The sequence below is a fragment of the Crocodylus porosus genome, unplaced genomic scaffold (genome assembly GCF_001723895.1).
Source record: "Crocodylus porosus isolate Cpor-Errol unplaced genomic scaffold, CroPor_comp1, whole genome shotgun sequence".
NCBI lineage: Eukaryota > Metazoa > Chordata > Crocodylia > Crocodylidae > Crocodylus > Crocodylus porosus.
In genome coordinates, this window is record NW_017728918.1 from 57,127,519 (window position 1) to 57,146,279 (window position 18,761).

Consider the following 18,761-nt stretch of genomic DNA (forward strand, 5'->3'; position numbering starts at 1 on the left):
AATGGCAAAAGGGATTTGATGGATCGAAATCTCTTCAGTAGTTTCCCATAACACAAGATGACGGAAGAGGGTGATTTTTTTAACAGAAATTAAATGGAACAACAGAGAACTTCAGAATCAGAACATAAATGAGGCTTCAACTTCTGTTATTATTCCTTTACAGTTTCTTCAGAATTATTTTAGATGATCTGTTTTCTTTCTTCCCTGTATCTTCTCACACTAATCAAATTGGAAAAGTTAACCAGACTGCAAAATAACTTAATTTTTTTTAATTTAAGTTACTGTGGTTAGTTGTTGGATTTCTTTATATTAAATTACAGTTTATCATGGTATGGTCTAGGATTCAAATTTCAAGTCATTTGCCACTTAATAATTATTAACAAGGATAGATTTGTCTGGCCACGGTCCTCTTTTTTTATGTCCCTATGTACTAAACTTTAAAAAATGCAGAAGCTTCACAAAGGCTCCAAATAGGTTCACACAAACCACAGAAATGTCTAGAAGTAAATAAAATATTTTTATTTTAATAAAAATATTGTAATAACATATTTGTTTATTGTAATAACATTTTATTTAGTGTGATAAAATATTATCAGGTGAGTTTTCAGTGCCAATTTAAATGTATCCTATTCTCTTACTTGCACAACAGAACCACAGAAATGTCTAGAAGTAAATAAAATATTTTATTTATATAAAAATCACAGTTTAGTGCACATAATAGCAAATACATTAAAATTCTAAAGTTCCATGCATCTCATTAGTTTTTCCTGTCAGCACCAAATATTATACAGGTACTTGAAATAAACTCTAGTATTTTCATGTTCCCTGATATTATTTTAACTATATGCAGTTTCCTAAGAATATTGCAACTTTTCTGGATAGTGCAGGAGTTAACAAGAATTGTCACAATCAATGATTTGTTGACTTGGTGCACATTATTATTTGATAAGAATCCTTATGCTTTCTTTTTTTAATCTTTAGTATAATATACAAACAGATCAGTACAGAAGTTGTGATAACGTCTCTGCCAAATCATCAGATAGTGATGTCAGTGATGTGTCAGCCATTTCCCGTACCAGCAGTGCCTCACGCCTCAGCAGCACAAGCTTTATGTCAGAGCAATCTGAGCGCCCAAGGGGCAGAATCAGGTGAGTTTACAATGTTAATTTAAATATATGCTATCCTCTTGTTTGTATAAATGAAATGCAAAATAAAAATACAACTAGAAATAACTTAAATTTGCTGACTGTACCACTGTAAATACTTACAATATTTATCTATACACTCTCAGACACACACACACACGGAAATTTTAATTCATAGTTTTCTATAAAATGAAGATGTTTTGCACCATAGCATTTAGCTATTTAAACAGGTAAACACAAACTTTGTAGCCTGGGCAACATCAAATGTCTGTACCAGTACAAACTTGTAGGAACTTCAGTATCATCTCAATCCTTGCAATGAATCACTTTGAAAAATATAATGAAAGTAAAACTTTGCAGCAGGTACCCAAGCACTGAAATCTTCTGAGTTTGTCTTACTTTCCTAATATAAGATCTACTCTTGTTTTATATGTATATAAATAATTTAATTTCATCTAGGCAGTTGAAAGTACCTTAAATTTCAGTGAACCAACTTGGCCTTTGCACAAAATGCAGTTTAATATACAGTTCCATTTATGTGTGTGAAACAATTATAAAACATATTGATTCTTAAATACACCATTGCTACAAGAGCAATTTAATTTCTGTTATTTGTAGCCCAGACATCTCTATCTTCCTTGACAGTAATTTACTTTCAATGGCAGTGGTGTTTAGGTGTACAGATGGTTCTATCATACTTCATTAAAGGCAATGAAGCAACTCCCAGGGGTGTCAATGAGTGCCAAAATGGGCCTGTAATCTGTCACTACATCCCCCTTGGGACTGAACTCTAACAACAGCTGCTTTTCCAAGTGGGTGTCTTAGAGGAGTAGCTAAATTAAGAGCTTTTAAACTTATCATTTCCAAAAACAACTGTCAGTATGATCAAAGACTAGAAACTTATCACTTAATATCACAACATGATGCTACCCATGCTTACCAATAGCGCTGGAAATTAGGTGTAGACTCCTGTTCTGTTTCTGCTTTCACAATAATCAGTTACTTCAGCAGAACTTAAAACTGGGATTTTACATCAGCTGGGTGAGTTAAATTTATTGTGGAAAGAAAGATCATCCTATTCTGAATATATTAGAAATATTTTATTTCAACTAGGTAAAATTATATTTGAGGGTGATAATGTAAAGTCATAATCTAGGAAAGAATTCAAATGATACTATTCACATGCTTAAGTGATATTTTGGATTGGGGCCTAATTCTTCAGTTTCTATTGCTCTGAGAGGCTTTGATCCTGGCAAAATGTTGTTTTCTAGTTGCCAAGTTCCCTCCATTACAACTGATTTTGACTTTTTTCTGTTGGAAAGTACAAATTCATCAAAATAAAATTTGTCACATAAACATTTTGACCCAGATTTGTCACAAAGGGTTTCAGGTGTCCAAGGTGGAATGAGAGAAACTCAGGCTTTGTAAGAGTCAATATTTCCATCAGCTGGGGTCTGGGAAATCCTGTTTCTGCTTTGTGGCAGAGGAAGAACTTGAATTTTTGCCTCAAGTTAAGTATAAATACTGTAGAATATACTCAGTCTTTCTCTGGCCAAATTTGATTTATATAAAGCTGAACTGCTTCAGAAGAATAGACTGAGAGACTTGATGCTCAGATCCACAAAAATCTTAGGAGGAATTTAAGTGCCTAAGTTCAGAAACTCGATCCACAGAATTCCCAACTAACTCCTTAGGCTTCTGAAAATCCATAGGTGGCTATTGGCTTTGCCAGTAAAGTTCCCTAGGCACATTAACTAGCATTCACTTGAGGTAGCTTAAATATAAAGGCATACAACACCTGGAAAAGAAAGGTCTAGGTGGCATTTGGACCAAGGCAGTGGACTCCTTCCAAGTGTGACACTTAAGCTTTTATAAGGTAGTATTTTTTCTTACTAATTTTACATTTACGACATGATTGGCTATATGTTGTTTCTAAGGGGTTGTACAACCTTATTAAGAGTTCTTATGATAATACACAAGCAAATCCTACAAAATCCTAAAAAATTCTAAAATTGTCACATCTGATGTGCCATCCAAACCAAAAAACTAAGCTGCAGCCCTCCTTACTATAGCAGTACCTATGGTTGACAGTTTCATTGTTAAACACTTTCATAACATCCGGATTTAGTTGTCCCAGTGACTTTTCAATAAGGCACTAAGCTATATTCTTAATAGGTGAAAACTTACACAGCATCTATTAGCAAATGAAGAAATCTCTAGACGTAACTGCTTATTACGTTCACAGGAAAAATTTACTCATGCTAGGGCCTAAGGATACTGAAACTTTACAGTTAGTTTAGAAAGAAATTTTATGGTTGAAATGAACTTAAAGATGGAAACGTTTTAAAGAGCTGATAAAGTGAAAGGCTTTGTTGACTTGGCATAAAGAAAAAAAACCCTGCAGAATGCATACATTGTCTGATTCTGATCCTAGGTAAATATGCTTCAGAACCCAAAGTATTTTTATAGAAGCATTTAGTTTTGCAAAATAAAATATAATAAACATTGCCAGATTTATCTACATAGTTTACCATAAAATCAGTGTACTCACCCATTATTTCTTGGTGTCTTTTATATTTAAGTGTGTATGGTATTTATGTATCCTTAAACATTCTGGATTGCTCTTTTTAACCATAATTTAATATAAATGTTGTTCCTATTACACTGTGGCTAGGTACAGACATTCAGGGAGGTTAGAAGGAGATTACATCATGTAAAAAAATGGCCACCGATCTAATTTAGTTCATCTAGGTGCGGTCCTCATACTTAGATCCCTAGTTAAGTCTACCTTAGTGTAAACTATACAGAAGTACAGGACGGTTAGATCAATTTAAAAATGCATGTGTCCTCCCCAATATGTCTGTCTACAAAGTAATCGGGGGGGACAGCAAGAGATAGGCGATGCTCTGTTTACCAGGGCACCCTTTGGAGTAACTAGAAATAACAGCCACAAACTGGCAGTTTCCAGATTCAGGTTAGACATCAGGAAAAACTTCTTCATGGTAAGGGTTGCCAGAATTTGGAATGGGCTTCCAAGGGAGTTGGTGCTCTTCCCTACTTCGGGGGTCTTTAAGAGGAGACTGGACAAGCACCTGTCTGGGGTCATCTGACCCCAGCGCTCTTTCCTGCCTGAGGCAGGGGATGGGACTCGGTGATCTGCTGAGGTCCTTTCCGACCCTAATATCTATGAATCTATTAATCTAATTTAACTCTCTCTCAGAGGTCATCTAAAACAGATCAGGTCTGACTGAACTGAAGTTCAGGATGCAAATGAACTTCTGTAAGTTCCCAGCACAACCCTTGGGCTGGAAAAGCCTAATCATTGGTCCAGCCCTGGGGCTGCATTATTTCTAACCCCCCCCCAACCAGCACTGGGCTGTTCTTAGCCCCTGGGCTTCTTGCACCACCCCTAAAAAGAGGGCTGGCTGGCTTGCAATATTCCCCCTTGCAGACCAGCCAGCTATCTCAATCTCTCAAACCCCACATCCTGCAAGCTGCTCCCAGCAGTAGTTTTATCACATTTGCCAGTGCTGGGATCTGAGGAAGTAAGTTGGGCTTGGGGAAGGGGTGGGTGGTTGCTTTGCTGGGGAAGGGGTTGTTTGTGTAGTGGGGGGAGGGGGAAAGGGGCTCCTGGTCTTTGGCAGAAATAGCCCCCCAATGTGTACACCCCTCCCCCAACTCTGACTTGCTTTAGTTAGGCTTCCAGGACTTGTGACAACTGGTAAAACCTGTCCCAGGAGAGGTTTGCTGGATTAGAGGCAGGTTGGTGGCAGCAGGGTGGGCTCAGGAAATCAGTGGGGGGTTTAGTGGGTTTGGAAAATGTCTTCAATCCTGCCAAATGCACCTGCAATCTTCCCAAGCCTCCCCAGAAGCCCCACTTGGTCCCTGAACCTCCCTACCCCCAAAAGACTCTACTAGCCCCCCAGTGCCACTAAAACGTACCCCATCAACCCTCCCTACACCTGTAGTCCCCACTTTCTCCCAATCCCCTGTGGACCTTGCTAGACCCCCTGATTACCCAAGTACCCCTATAGACTCCCACTTGTCCCCCAAATTCTCCCCTACTAGCCCCCCATCCTGACTCACCCTAATTTGGGTGGCCATTTTTAACTCAATTTACCTTCCTCCTAAACTCCCCAAATGTCTGTATATACCCTGTAAGTGGGGCTTGTCCACAAGTATTGACATTTTTTTCAGTACAACTGATACAACACCAGAACACAAATCTTCAATGCTTTGCATTTTCATTTCAAAACAAAGCCAAAAGTCTTCCCCACCTTGCTTGTCCAAGTAATTCCATCAGAGCTACATCAACTCCATTACAACTGTTTATTAATAGTAATGTCAGAAGAGTCTGATTTAGTCATAAGAAGATTAACATGTTACTACCAGAAGCTTGTCTTTCCACAGCAGACTCCATTTTTTAAATCCATGCTTTTTACAGCCAGTTTTAAGTACTGAGCTACTGGGAAGAAACTATGCACAGAAGTTTAGGGCTGGAAGGGACCTTGTCAAAATAGAATAGCAGAATCTGGCTCTAAATGAGGAACAAAATAATGAACAGGACCTTGGTTTTACCTTATAATTCCAGTGTCTCCTTTTGGTATTGGAGAAGGAAAATAGAATCTGTTGATTAGTCCATTTGGTGCAATAAGAAATATAGGGCAGGTTCATGAGCATAATTTGAATCTGAATCTTGGGGATGTAAAGGATGGGGTGGTCCCCTGGGCTCAAAATCCATTTGCGGAAAAAGCTGCTCTGTGAATATCCAGATTAGGCAGAGACCAAGCTCTAGCAAGTTTCTTCCCTGAACATGTCAGATGTTAGACAGGGAGTTGAATTTTGCTTATTTCCTATTTAGCAATGAAGTTTACATTTCCAAACAGCTAATTACAATATTTTCCATGTTTCAGGCAGACAAAAGTCTTGGCCTAGGGGTAATATCTTTCATTAAACCAACCAAATAGTAGCAAAAAAATTATCTGCATATACACAGAGCAACTTTTTTACAAATGGCCATTGAAACCCAGGGGAACCAAACCATCCTTTACCTCCCATGTGCAAGATGAAGTTTCTTTTCCGCCTGGGAGAACTTTTACAATCTTTGAATTCTCCTCTGCCTGAAGAAAGGTGTTTGGACCCAAAAGCTTACAAAGAAAGAATTTTTTGGCTACTATTTAGTTGGTCTAATAAAAGATATCACCTCTAGCCCAAGACTTTTGTCTGCCTCTGCATTTTAAACCAACATGGCTACAAGCTATATCCCTGAAAAATAAGATGCATTTCCTGACTTAAATAGATTGTACCTAATACACATATTTTATATATATATATATTACATGCATATAATATGCATATACTTGTGAATGTGCATGTATAGATTGAATAGAACACTATATAGATGTGTATAAAAATATATACGAATTTCTGCGCACCCACATAAACATATAGTACTGTATTAATTATTATCGGTTTGATAATTTACTAATGGCGTCCTTTCCTAGTTCAGATGAAGGAGATGGCTTCTGAAGCTTCTGAAGCTATACTGTACGCAAATAAAGCCATGTAAGGTGTGAATTCTATTAATTATATGTTATATAAAGGTATGAATTATATACATTCATAAATTATAGGCAATGTATAATTTATTGTTTACTAGTTAAGATGTGTTTTCTGTTTGAAAAAAAATTAATCTATAACATCTTGCAAACAGCCTGCATTTCCTGTTTCCACCCTACAGGACCTGATCAGGCTTTACTGAAGTCAGTGTAAATTTTGCTACTGACTTCACTGAGCTTTGGATCAGTTTGAATAGGCTCAGGCTTTAGCCCATTGAAGAGAATTGAAGTTGAATCAGATCTGTGTGAGAATACCTTGTTGTAATAATTGTTTTAATTTCTCCCCCCCTCTTAAGTGCCTAGGTCTAAATTCTGAGCTACCAGGGTACTTATATATCTATATCAAATTAAACAGATTTGAATCAATGACACCACTTTTAAAAATACGTTTATGCGTAGTTGGAAAAAAGTTGATAACAAAAGTTTAGGAGTAACAAATTGGTCAGTAACAGTCATATTAACAGCATTTGGCAGCCTTGTCCATAATTAACATCTCTTTACTCCCATTCATCCTTTGGTCAAAATCCTGCAAGAACTTGCACATATAATTGACTTTCTGTAGGTTAGTGAACACTTTCACTTTAATGGGACCTTTATTGTGAGAAAAACTATTTGCATGCAAACATCTTTCCATGATTAATAGGGACCTACCAAAATCATGATTGCCTGATTTTCATGAAAACTACGACTTCAGGCAGTTCACAATAAAAAAGCAGGCTCTGAAGTTTTGGTGGGTTTGCTGCAAACAACCCTTCCCCTCCCCCCCAAAAAACCGCCCCCAAACAAACAAAAAACTCCAACAAAACTTACTAGCAAGAAGACAAGTCTTGGAGCATAATGGGAAGCTGGAGGGAATAGTGGGGCCTGCAGAGGAGACGCAGAGGCTGCCTCCACTTGGAGATGGCTCAAAACCATAGTTTACAAATACAGTGATTAAGCCCAGGGAAGCCGTTAATCCATGGGCTATTAAGGATGGATTAATGGCTTCCCTGGGCTTAATCAGGATAATTAAGCTGCAGTTTCAGGCCTTGTGGCAATCTGCAGGGAGAAGTGGGACTGCTGGGGCCCTGTCGCCAATCAGAGGTATAGGGGGAGCCCACCACACTCAGCCCATGAAAATGGCAGCCAGCCCCAGGGTCAGCCCAGCCATCTCCTCAAGTGCTGGACCCCTAATGATTAGTTCTTTATGAATGTGAATGTTCCTGGTGTTTATATGCCCAGTAAAGTCAATGGAACTGGTCAGGAGCAAATCTCACAAGATCAAATCATTGCTACTTAGATATTCATATTTTAGAATGCTGCACTTTGGGATCATTTTTCTCTTTAACCCATACTGATTTAGGTCTTATAAAATTAAATAACATATTTTTAAAATTAAACTTGTAATTCTTTTCAGATGTAGATTACAGTGGATTACATTCAAATGTTTTGTCTCATAAAGTCTTGTTTATATAATGTTGAAAAGCATTTCATCAGGTGAATTTAGAGTTAGCATCTGGGGTCCATTATTTTCAATTTGAGCTGTCTACATTTAATTTTGCATGCCTGCATGTTGTGGCTATGGAAAGGTCAAAGTCCTTAGAGATCTGCAAAAATGATGTCAAAAAAGAAGGAAAGATGTCATGGGAATCAGATGGCAAGACGAGGCAAAATGAAAAGAAACTGAATCTTGAAGACAAGAAAAGGAGATGTCATTCTGTTGCTGATTTGAGGTACAGGTTAACTTCCTGCCCTCATCTGTCTTTCCTAATTCTGCTGCTTCATAGTTTTTGAAATCTTAGTGGCTTGGGTGCTTTAAAGACCTTTTTCCTATGCATAGCTTGTTTATCACATGAAAGAGCAGAATTAAAATGTAGATTACCTGCTGGGGAATTCTAGGATTTTTTTTTCATACAATCAGGAAAGTCTGTCAGTGACTGAAGGTTGCTTTGAGTTGAAACTTCTTTTGTTTTGCAGCCAGGGAACCTAATCTTAAGGATACAATGTGCATTCCTGTTTATTAATTTTAACATAGAGTTCATTTCATACACAAGAGACCTCTCTTAGTCCATTTAGTCATTTTGATCAGATACATAAGAGAAGAAATCCCTCAGTCCTGGATAAATCCCAGAAGGGTGGAGAAAGTTGCTAATTTAAACGTCAAAGGGGCGCCAGCTTCAGGGACAGAATTTATGTCCCTTCCCTAACAGGTGGAGGTAGGGTCCAGTTGCCAGCCTGAACTCCACTAGTTCAGATTATATTTTCCAATCTCCCCATCCCATTTACTGAAAGAGAAACACTATTAACTTTTTTCTCTCCACCAGTCCTGATCTAATCCATTTCTCCTTGAAGTTGCAAAGAGTACATTTTGGTTAGATTCATCTCAAAAACGTTTTTCCATATTAACTCATATTTGTTGATAAGAATTTCACTTGTGGACAATTTTAATGTTTCAAAAACTTTGGTCAGAGGTTTTGCTAGTACCCTTCATCATAGTTCCTGACTCATCGTCCATAGGCCCCCAGGTACTGATTCATTTAATGATGTGATAGAATCTGATCCCTGATCCCAATTGCTCCTCCTGCAATATCACATGTGCTTGACAGGATGTAGGATTTTAGGATCAGGAATGATATCCCAGTCTCTCCAGCCCAGACTCCTGTTCACCAGCAAATTGAAAGCCAGGTGTCCACAGCCTAGCATGACCCACTGTAGTTGCAAGGATGGGACCAACAATCATCAGATTGTGTTTTCTTCCCTAGGTCTGCACTGGGGCCAGTCCTAGAGCCCTGTGCACCAGGATGTCAAAAAGCCTTGTGTACAGTCCAGCTAAACACCTGTGTTTTTTAAGGTCTTGGTACATGGGAACCCTGGGACTTGGGAACTTCATGAGCTACCAATGCAATGGCACAGCCAGCAAAGCAAACAAGACTCTGGCTTGCATCTACTGATGCATCTCAAGCAAGATCCAGAAAGTCATCCTCCCACTTTACTCGGCCTTGGTGAGACCACAGCTGGACTACTGTGTCCAGTTCTGGGCTCCAAAATTCAGACAGGGTGTGGAGAAGCTTGAGAGGGTCCAGAGGACAGCCATGCACATGATTAGAGGACAAGAGAGCAGGCCTTATGTAGAAGCTGAGAGACATGGGACTCTTCAGCTTAGAAAAGTATAGGGTCAGGGGTGACTTGGCAGCCTATAAGTGCATAAGGGGTGTGAATCAGGAACTGGAAGAACAACTGTTCACCAGGGCACCCCATGGGAAGAAAAGGTCCAATGGTCACAAACTCCTGGAAGACCATTTTAGGCTGGACATAAGGAAAAAATTCTTTACTGTCCCCAGGGCCTGGAATAAACTCCCCCCCAGAAGTAGTAAAACCACCTATTCTGGACACTTTTAAGAAACAGTTGGATGCCTATCTTGGTGGGATCCTTTGACCCTAGCTGACTTCCTGCTCCTTGGGCAGGGGGCTGGACCTGGTGATCTTTCAAGGTCCCTTCCAGCCCTAGTGTCCATGAAATCCAGGAATTCTCTGAAATCTAGGATCCCTGTGGCTGAGATGTGTCAAGTGCCATGAGAGCTATGGGAGAAGACAGTCAACCAGCTGGGTCAGAGGAAGTTCTACAGCTCATCCTGGCCTGGCACAGTGTTTGCCTTATCCCACAGCTTCCATGGGGGCTGAGGTACAAGGCATGTTCTGATGCTGGATTGCAGGGAGCTCTGAGGGTCATCTGCCAACCCAAGTGATAGGCTCCCTTCAACTAGGCACCCTGAAAACAGCAGGGGGAAGTCCCATGCAGAGATGTACCTTGCTGCTGTCAGCTTGCCAACATGCAGGGAGCTGTCAAGCAAGCTTTGCCAGGCTGCTGGCATCAGGCTGCATGGTGGGGCTACCCTGCAATATGTTGAATTGAAGGGGTAATGGAAGCCAGCTATCAAAATGGTTTATGTATTTTGTGAAATATTTTTGTGACCACTTTCCAATTTGGTGTGTCATTAATTACATGAACATGTGGAATATTTACTATTTATAGTATAACTGGCAAATGAATCATGTCTTAAATATAACGTCTGCCAGGGGCCTAAGAGTCACATCTTCAGAAGATTATTCAAGTTCATTCTCTTTCATAATCATATATAATTATTTTAAGTTTGTAGGCATTTCATATGTAACTATATACTCATAGCATATAAAATAAAATATAAGTTGTTAAGAAAAAAGTACGGAAACAAAAGTAGTCTGACTTTTATGGTGAAAACACTTGTGGAAATTTTAAGATGTTAGCAAGTTTGAGTTGATCAAACAAGTTAATACTGAGGTTTAATTTTCCATTTCATCAAGCAGAAAGTTATGTCTGAAAAGGATAAGCAGTGGGCTCTAATGTATTTTTTGCAATATAGCTGTAGTTAGCTTTTGGAAAATGATAATAAAGTATATGTGGCAAATAGCATTAATATTCAGTCTCGAGGATTCATTGGTTAGGATCTTAACAGAGTAGAAAAGGTATTTCAACTTATATAACTTTTAAGTGCAATGATATAAAATGGTTTTCGTTATAAATTTGACCAACATTATAAGAACAGTATGATAAAACCATCTATTCGTAAGTAAACTTATACAGGGAGGAGATTATCTGAGGTATCGGTGATATATATCTGCAGATTTCTTACTTTAAGCACACAAAAGGAGTGTGCCTCAACTGCTTTTGGTTTATCCTTGTTGATGTAGTCAGTATGTGTGGAGACTAAAGTCAGATAATAATTCTTTATTGTCTTTGCTTCTGAACAAAATTTTAAGTAAACCAATATTATCCTGGAATAGACAAGGATGAAAGGAAAAATGTTGTTAGTTAGAAGTTATTAGATATCTCACAGAACATACTCTATTTCTTTTTGGCTGACTGGCATAATTCTGCAAGTGTTTCATGAGCAAGAACCACCCTGTTAATCTATTGTTGTACTTGGAGATGAAATAATCAAAAAAATATGATCAATTTTTACTTTCTTTAACACAGTCTAGCAGTTTCAGGTCTATTTACCATTTTAAAGTGCTTGTTCTGAAGGATCTGGAGGCCACAATTCATCAATCTTATATTTTAATAATTCCTAATATGTTCAAGGGACATCTGTATTCCAGATGTTTTTGGCACTCTGTGACGGGGCCTTCCCGCAGCTAGATCTTGAGATTGCCTTAGGCAAGTGGGTGGGCTGTCTGCCCTAACTCACCTGCCACGACTTGAATGTTATCATAATATATTAGGCAGGAGGCTACCCATTCACTACCCATATGCCGGGGTGCTATCCACATCTCTGTACACCCCTCCCCCCCTTACAGATGTCATACAAATTGAATAATGTTTTCCTGTCTGAGGCCAGATAGATTCAGTCTACTGTCTGACCTCTTCCACACTCTCAACCATTCTGCCCTACTTTCACAGGGGCCTCTTGCACTCTGACCATTTCTGGGTCATCTGTCAATTGCCCTGTTCTTTGAGTGATCCCTCTTGGCCATCAAACGTGGCTACTCTCAGTCCAGTAAGGCCTGCGCAGCATCTTTGGATTCTGCAAGTTCACCTACACTATATGTCCTTATCCTTATGTCAGACATTGGGCTGAATATGTCCCTGGCCTCACACTGGGCAGCTTGACTCTTCTCTCAGCTCATGGGGCTGGCTCATGTACTGCCCTTCAAGCTGCCCTTGTAGCCCTACTTAGTATGCTCCTGGTGCAGCCCTTCAAAACACCCGCAGCAGCCCTAATCTGCACCCTATATACACATAGTCCTTCAAGTGCCTGTTTCCACCCTACTCTAGGTAGGCCGCCATACCAACACTATCCATTTTGGGGGGCTCTAGGGACTTACATCCCTGATGGGCTCAGATGCCTCTTTGTTGGTGTGCCTGGCCCACACTGCTCTCACAATCATCCACCATAAGGTGGGGGGGGCGGGGTTAAGGTGTCCCTACGCAACTTCCGGCTGTTCCAGATCAACTTTCACTGAGTGGAGTAGCTGATCTGGTATTTCTTGGGGGCTGTCCCACCACAAACAGTCCCACCAGACCCCCCTTCCCTGGCAGGGTGGAGTTTTAGGTCATGCCCAGGACCAGGAGCCTCCTAATCATCCCCATAGATCCTGCCCTTACTTCCAAGTTTTTCCATGAGCAGCATCTCAGCCTGGTGTTGCCTCTTCAGCTGCAAACTGCTGCTCCAGCCTATGTGTCTGGGCCTAAAAGGACTGCCCTAATCAGGCGCTTGCCGGCTGCCTGCTCCTAGCCCTTAAAGTGGCAGGCATCCAAATGTACACTGCCACACACTCAAAATGCCCAAAGACATTTTGACATTCCTGACATCAGTAATGAGGCAGAAAAGAATTCTTCAAGGTTTAATTGAAATAAGATCATTGATAAACATTAATGACTAAGGATGGAGCCACAATAACTTAAAATTATTATTAACTGGACAATGATTGACTGTTGACAGAAAGCACTGATCAGAGCAAAAAGGATGTGTTTATTATAGTTAGAATTGTGCACATTGTCATAGTTACAGTATTTTTTATTTGGGTCTGATCCTGCAAGTCCTCTACCTGGAGCTGCCATTAAGTAGAGTTATCATTAGTGATGGGTTTGAAGGATCTGAAAGGATGTCTGTAGATGTGTGGGATGCCAAGTATTTGCAAGGGACTTACTAAGAAGGAGGATAGTGCCATGATTCAGAGAGGTACATTTATGCCAGTCAGTAATGTATGATATAAATTAAATCTGCTCACCAGTGAATGAGTGTCATTCATTTCTGGGTGACCAAAAATGCGTTGCATACTTTTTTAATGTTCTTCTTGTGGTTACTAGGACAACAACATGGGAATCAGCAGGTAATAACTCATCCCCCAGTCATTCCCCAGTCTGTATTTGTCCATGCCATTATTACCTCCCAAGTGGAGGACTTAGCACTCATCTTTGTTGAATCTCATCTGATTGATTGTGCACCATTTTCCCAGTCTATCCAGGTCATTCTGGATCCCATCCCTGTCCTCCGAACTCCACCCATCTTGGTGTCATCCACAAGTTTAAGTGTGCACTCAGTCCCATCACCCAAATCATTACTGATGATGCTGAACAGTACCATATCCAGAACACATTTGACACCTCCTCCCAATATAAATTGAGCCAATGATGACTACTTCATTGAGTCTGAAGATCCACCTTACCGTACTTTCAGCAAGTCTGTATTTCTTTAGCTTGCTAATGAGAATGTTGTGGCAAACAATGTCAGAAAATTTGCTAAAATCAAGGTATATCACATCCACTGCTCCCCATATCCACAGAGCCTGTCATCTTATCAAAGAAAGAAATTAGGTTGATTAGGCATGACATGCTCTTGATGAATCTGTGTCGGCTGTTCCAGATCAATTTGTACTCCTTTAGCTGCTTCTCAGTAAATTCCTTTAGGAGCTGCTCTATGATCTTTTCAGATGTCAGTCAGGCCAATTGATCTATAGTTCCCTGGGTCGTACCTCCTCCCTTAAAGGTGGCATTATATTTTCTCTTTTCACTCGTCTGGGACTCCACCTGACCTCCACAAGTTCTTCAAGAGGTGAGCTAATGGCTCTGAATTTACGTCAGCCAATTCCTTCACTACCCTGTGGTTCATCATATCTGGTCCTGCCAATTTGAAATCATCTAGTTCTCTACATGAGTGACTGGTGCCTCCTGAATCTGGGGTGCACCTGCAGAAGCTGCCAACAGCGGCAGCCCTGTCAAGGAGGCAGTGACCTGCCGACAGTGTTGGTGTCAGCCATCAAGGGGGGCACCGGCCCCATCAGGGGGAGCGCATGCATCCCTGTGCACACCCTACCAGTCGCCTATGGTTCTTTAAATAATCCCTAACATATTCTTTTCTTACTCTAGGCTTTTTATCTCCTTCCCTATATTTTCTGCCAACAGCCCATTCATCTGATAGCTGCCACGTATTTGTGGAAATACTTCAGTCTTCTCTGCATCATACATAACTAGATTGCCTTTGGTAAGGGACCTTTGATTTCTCTGGCCTTCACTTTACTTTTGACATATTTGTAGAATCCCTTTTTACTGCCTTTTATGCCCTTTCCCAGCTGCCTTGGCCTTCTTAATTGTATTTCTTCATACCAAGGTAATATTCTTATACTCTTCTCTAGCACTATGATCAAGTTTTCAGTTTGTATAGGATTCATTTTTGAGTTTCAACTCATTGAAGAGATTGCTGCCTAGTCAGGCTGGCTTTCTGTTGCATTTCCCATTCTCCTGTCACAACGAGATAGCTTGCTCCTCTGCTATCAAGAGGGCCTCCTTCAAGAATAGCCAGCCTTTCTGGATTCCTTTCACCCTCAGACTTGCCCCCCAAGGGATCCTATTTACCAGTTCCCTGAATGTTTTAAAGTGTGTTTTTCTGAAGTCTAGTGTCTTCATTCTGTTGCTCTCCTTCTTTCCTCCCCTTAGGATCTTAAACTCTATCATTTTATGGTCACTGGGTGCATCTACATAAGATGCTAATGGCACAGTAGATTATTCTCCTGCATCTTAGCGCAGCACAAAAAAGCCTTGCTATTGTGCAGTAGAATTAGTCTACTATGCATTAGTGTCACTTCAAAAGCACGTGCTTGTGCTAATGAACAGTAGCGCCGATTATAGCACATTTCGTTTAGTACCTGTTATAATTCACAAGGCTTGAATCCATTCTTTTGTTGGGATGCTTCTCATCAGGCTGAGGCTCTGGATTATCTCCCTTTGCACCAGGTAATAACAGGTACTAAACTAAATGTGCATAATTATGACGCATTAATACATGTGTAGATGTGCCCACTGTCACTCATGTTACCTTCCACCTTCACATTCTCCAGTTTTTGTAATCCCAATTGCATCATAACTCTCTGCTTGTACAAGTTCTTCTTTTTTGTTCCCCATATTTCTAGTATTAGTGTAGAAACACTTCAGGTATCTAACTGACTGCCCTATCCTCTCCCTGATAACATTACAAAGGCTTCAATTATTGCTTCCTCTTACTAATTTTTTATCCAGGACCCCTGACTCTTTACTTACCTCTGGGCCTTTGTCTCCATCCCCCAGTGAAATTAATTTAAAACCCTCGTCATTGGGTTGGCAAGCCTGTATGCCAAGACAATCTTCCATTAATTCTGTTTCTTCATTTCCTCATAACAACAACAACTACAATAATAGTAGTAATACTTGGGTCTGGCCATGATTAAGGGGGAAGACAATTGCTAAGTGGAAAGTACCCAGTTTGAGGGCATCTTCTAGATGTAAACATCGGCAAGCTAAATGTTCATGCAGAGTCAACCTCTCAGATGCCCTAGTCAACTACCACAGTCTTGCTAGTTCACTAGTAATGAATAGAGATCTTTTCTTCTGTCTTCATACAAATCAGCCTAGGGATAGCATAGTACTAACCTACGAGTCAATCTAAAGGGAATTCACAAGGCTTGAATCCATTCTTTTGTTGGGATGATTCTCATCAGGCTGAAGCTCTGAATTATCTCCCTTTGCACCATGTGTACACTTTTATAGTTTCATGATGCACACCTAAGCACAGAATAACAACCCTAACCCAGGATGTGCAAGAATCAATGAACTTATGCTTCACCTTTCTGTTCACTCAGTCAGAAAACAGATACCTGTCCTCCCCTTAGTCAACATGGATGGCAAAAGGTTGGAGGGGTTCAAGGTGGAAACAGACATCAATTTTACGCCCCCCATAAAAAATGTTTATTGTGGCACAGTGTGAAAGCAAACAGATATCCATGCCTTCTGTTGCACCAGTAAGGCTCAAATTTGCGGCTGTGACAGAAGGTAGTAACAAATTGGGCCACTTTATTGTAGCCCACATGTGTTTGCTGATGGAAGAAGAACTTGGGCAGCGGGAAGATGCTGGGGCTCTCCAGCCTCCCCAGGGCAGGGGCTCCTCAGGATCAAGGGGACCAGTTCTGCACAGTCCAGGAATTCCTGGCCAATATCAGACCCCTCAAGCTCTGGGAGGTGCCTCCTTTCCCCTTTAGGGATGTATCTGGGTGAGTGGGGAAACTCAGGGCTTTGGGGTATGTGTTTGCAAGTGGCAGCTCTTTGCTTACAGATGCATCCCCGTGCAGCATGCAGAAGAATGTCTTCAGGGGATTTCCCCACAAACACCTGCAAACACAGAGTGGGGGATCTCCCATAAAGACGGTGCCCTCTTCTGCATCTGCAGCCTGTGCTCTGTGCTGCTGCTAGGAATGTGCACCAACAATAATAAAATAGGGCATGAACTACTCTTGTAAGGGTTTCAGTATATTATAACATAGGCTCATAATATTTGGTCATCCTAGGTATCTTGTATTTGGTGACTCAAATTTTGCAGTTCGGTTTTTTGTTCCTTTTTACACTTTTGTTTCACATATTTATTGTATAGTTTTAATATATAAATATATAGTGAACAGTGAACCTTGTTCCACATCACTGTAGTCACTAGGAGGTTTGCTATTTAATTCAGTTGTTGAGTTTCAAAAGACACTTATCTGGTGAGGTGCAGCTTTAATTCAGCACCTTTATCTGGACATAGTTTGCCTTTTGGTTTTCTACCTTCTCATAGGACTCTAGTGCTGTACTTCAGTTAGTATAACAGCAATATTGTATCATGAAGCATCCACATCTAAATTTGAGCCAGACAGAGAAAACATAATGTCCCAAAGGCTTTTAAACATGTTAGAATTAATGAGGTATAATACTGTGTTGAAAGAAAGTGAGCCATTTGGTACACATCAATTACGAAAGTAATTAAAAATCTGTAAATTGACTCTAATATAATACACAGATAGTGAGAGTGTAGTTATTATTCTCCTTTTATTAATGCAGAAATAATTTAAATAAGTAACCGTTGTAATGTCGTTATAAGTTCTTGTAGACATTAGAAAATGTAATAAGCTGTTAAGGGAGTGCGTATGCATGTTGTTAAGTTATTCATCAAACAAAAGCACATATACTCATCTCTCAGAAAGAGGAACAAATCCATGGTTATATTCAAATGCAAATTCAATTTTCAGTGTTTTGTCTGAGGTGTTTACCATATGCACCTAATGACAGTATTGGGAGTTGCATGACTGAAAGGTGAAAACATCAGTATCAGCATTGGGCTCAGTATTGAGTTGCTTCTGCACTTGATTTGAGTTTGGGTGGATCAGGAAAGCAACATTGGTTCCATTATATTCAGGGCCCGTGAGAGAAATGTAGAGGCCTGGAACATCCTGATAGAGAGGGGCTTTTTTGCTTCTTATTTTGGAACCAGGAAATAGAGGAATTCTAAGCTGTATTCATAAGTTCTGCAGTACATTTCTAGAGATCATATTTCAGCTTTTTAGTTCAACTGTTACTTGCAGTTTTTATTTTATTCATTATATTTTTATACCTATTAAGAAAGAAAATTCTCATAATTCTAGGGGACCTGTTGAGCCTGGCACAACACTGCCCCCATACCTCCTCTCATAGGCCCTGTTTACATGAACAGCCGTATACATAGCATAAAGTCTATGCTTTAACAGAACGAACCATAGTCTAAAAATATGAAGGCTGTGCTGAGTTCCCAGTAATGTCTCTACATATAGTCTTTTAAAAAGAGTACTGTTCTTTTAATGCTGAATTGTCTTAGTTCAGATCATTGTCAGTCAAATGTAGGCTTTCTACACTTTGAAGGACAAGCTTAGTCATTTTTTGGTAGATGTTTCTTGTATCAAACAGACTGTGACTCAGGAAGTCCTAAAGCAAGGGTGTCAAAGATATGGTCTGTGGGATGGATCTAGCACATGGAATCCTGTCATCTGGCCCCTGGTATTGACCCTGGGTCTCAAGATCTGACCTACATGCTGCACTCAGCACATGCCAGACTGGTCCCAGTGGGGTCCCTCAAGGCTCTGTCCTTGGACCTATATTGTTCAACATCTTCATTAATGATGTGGACATTGGAGTCAGAAGCAGACTGGCCAAGTTTGCTGATGATAC

At 40.1% G+C, this 18,761-nt stretch overlaps 1 protein-coding gene across 15 annotated transcripts in view; it reads left to right on the forward strand.

Moving 5' to 3' along the window:
* The window catches only part of RIMS1 (regulating synaptic membrane exocytosis 1), a 344,875-nt gene that overhangs the window by 236,218 nt on the left and 89,896 nt on the right, over positions 1 to 18,761 (forward strand). For 12 of the 15 annotated variants that reach the window (XM_019537624.1, XM_019537619.1, XM_019537620.1 and 9 more), the window contains one exon: positions 982 to 1,148. The exons of 2 other annotated variants lie outside the window; for them this stretch is intronic. In XM_019537624.1, coding sequence (XP_019393169.1) covers positions 982 to 1,148 — 167 coding nt within the window. Of the gene's footprint in view, positions 1 to 981; positions 1,149 to 8,308; positions 8,476 to 18,761 lie in introns of those variants that run through there. One more of the 15 variants, XM_019537634.1, reaches the window with a different exon arrangement.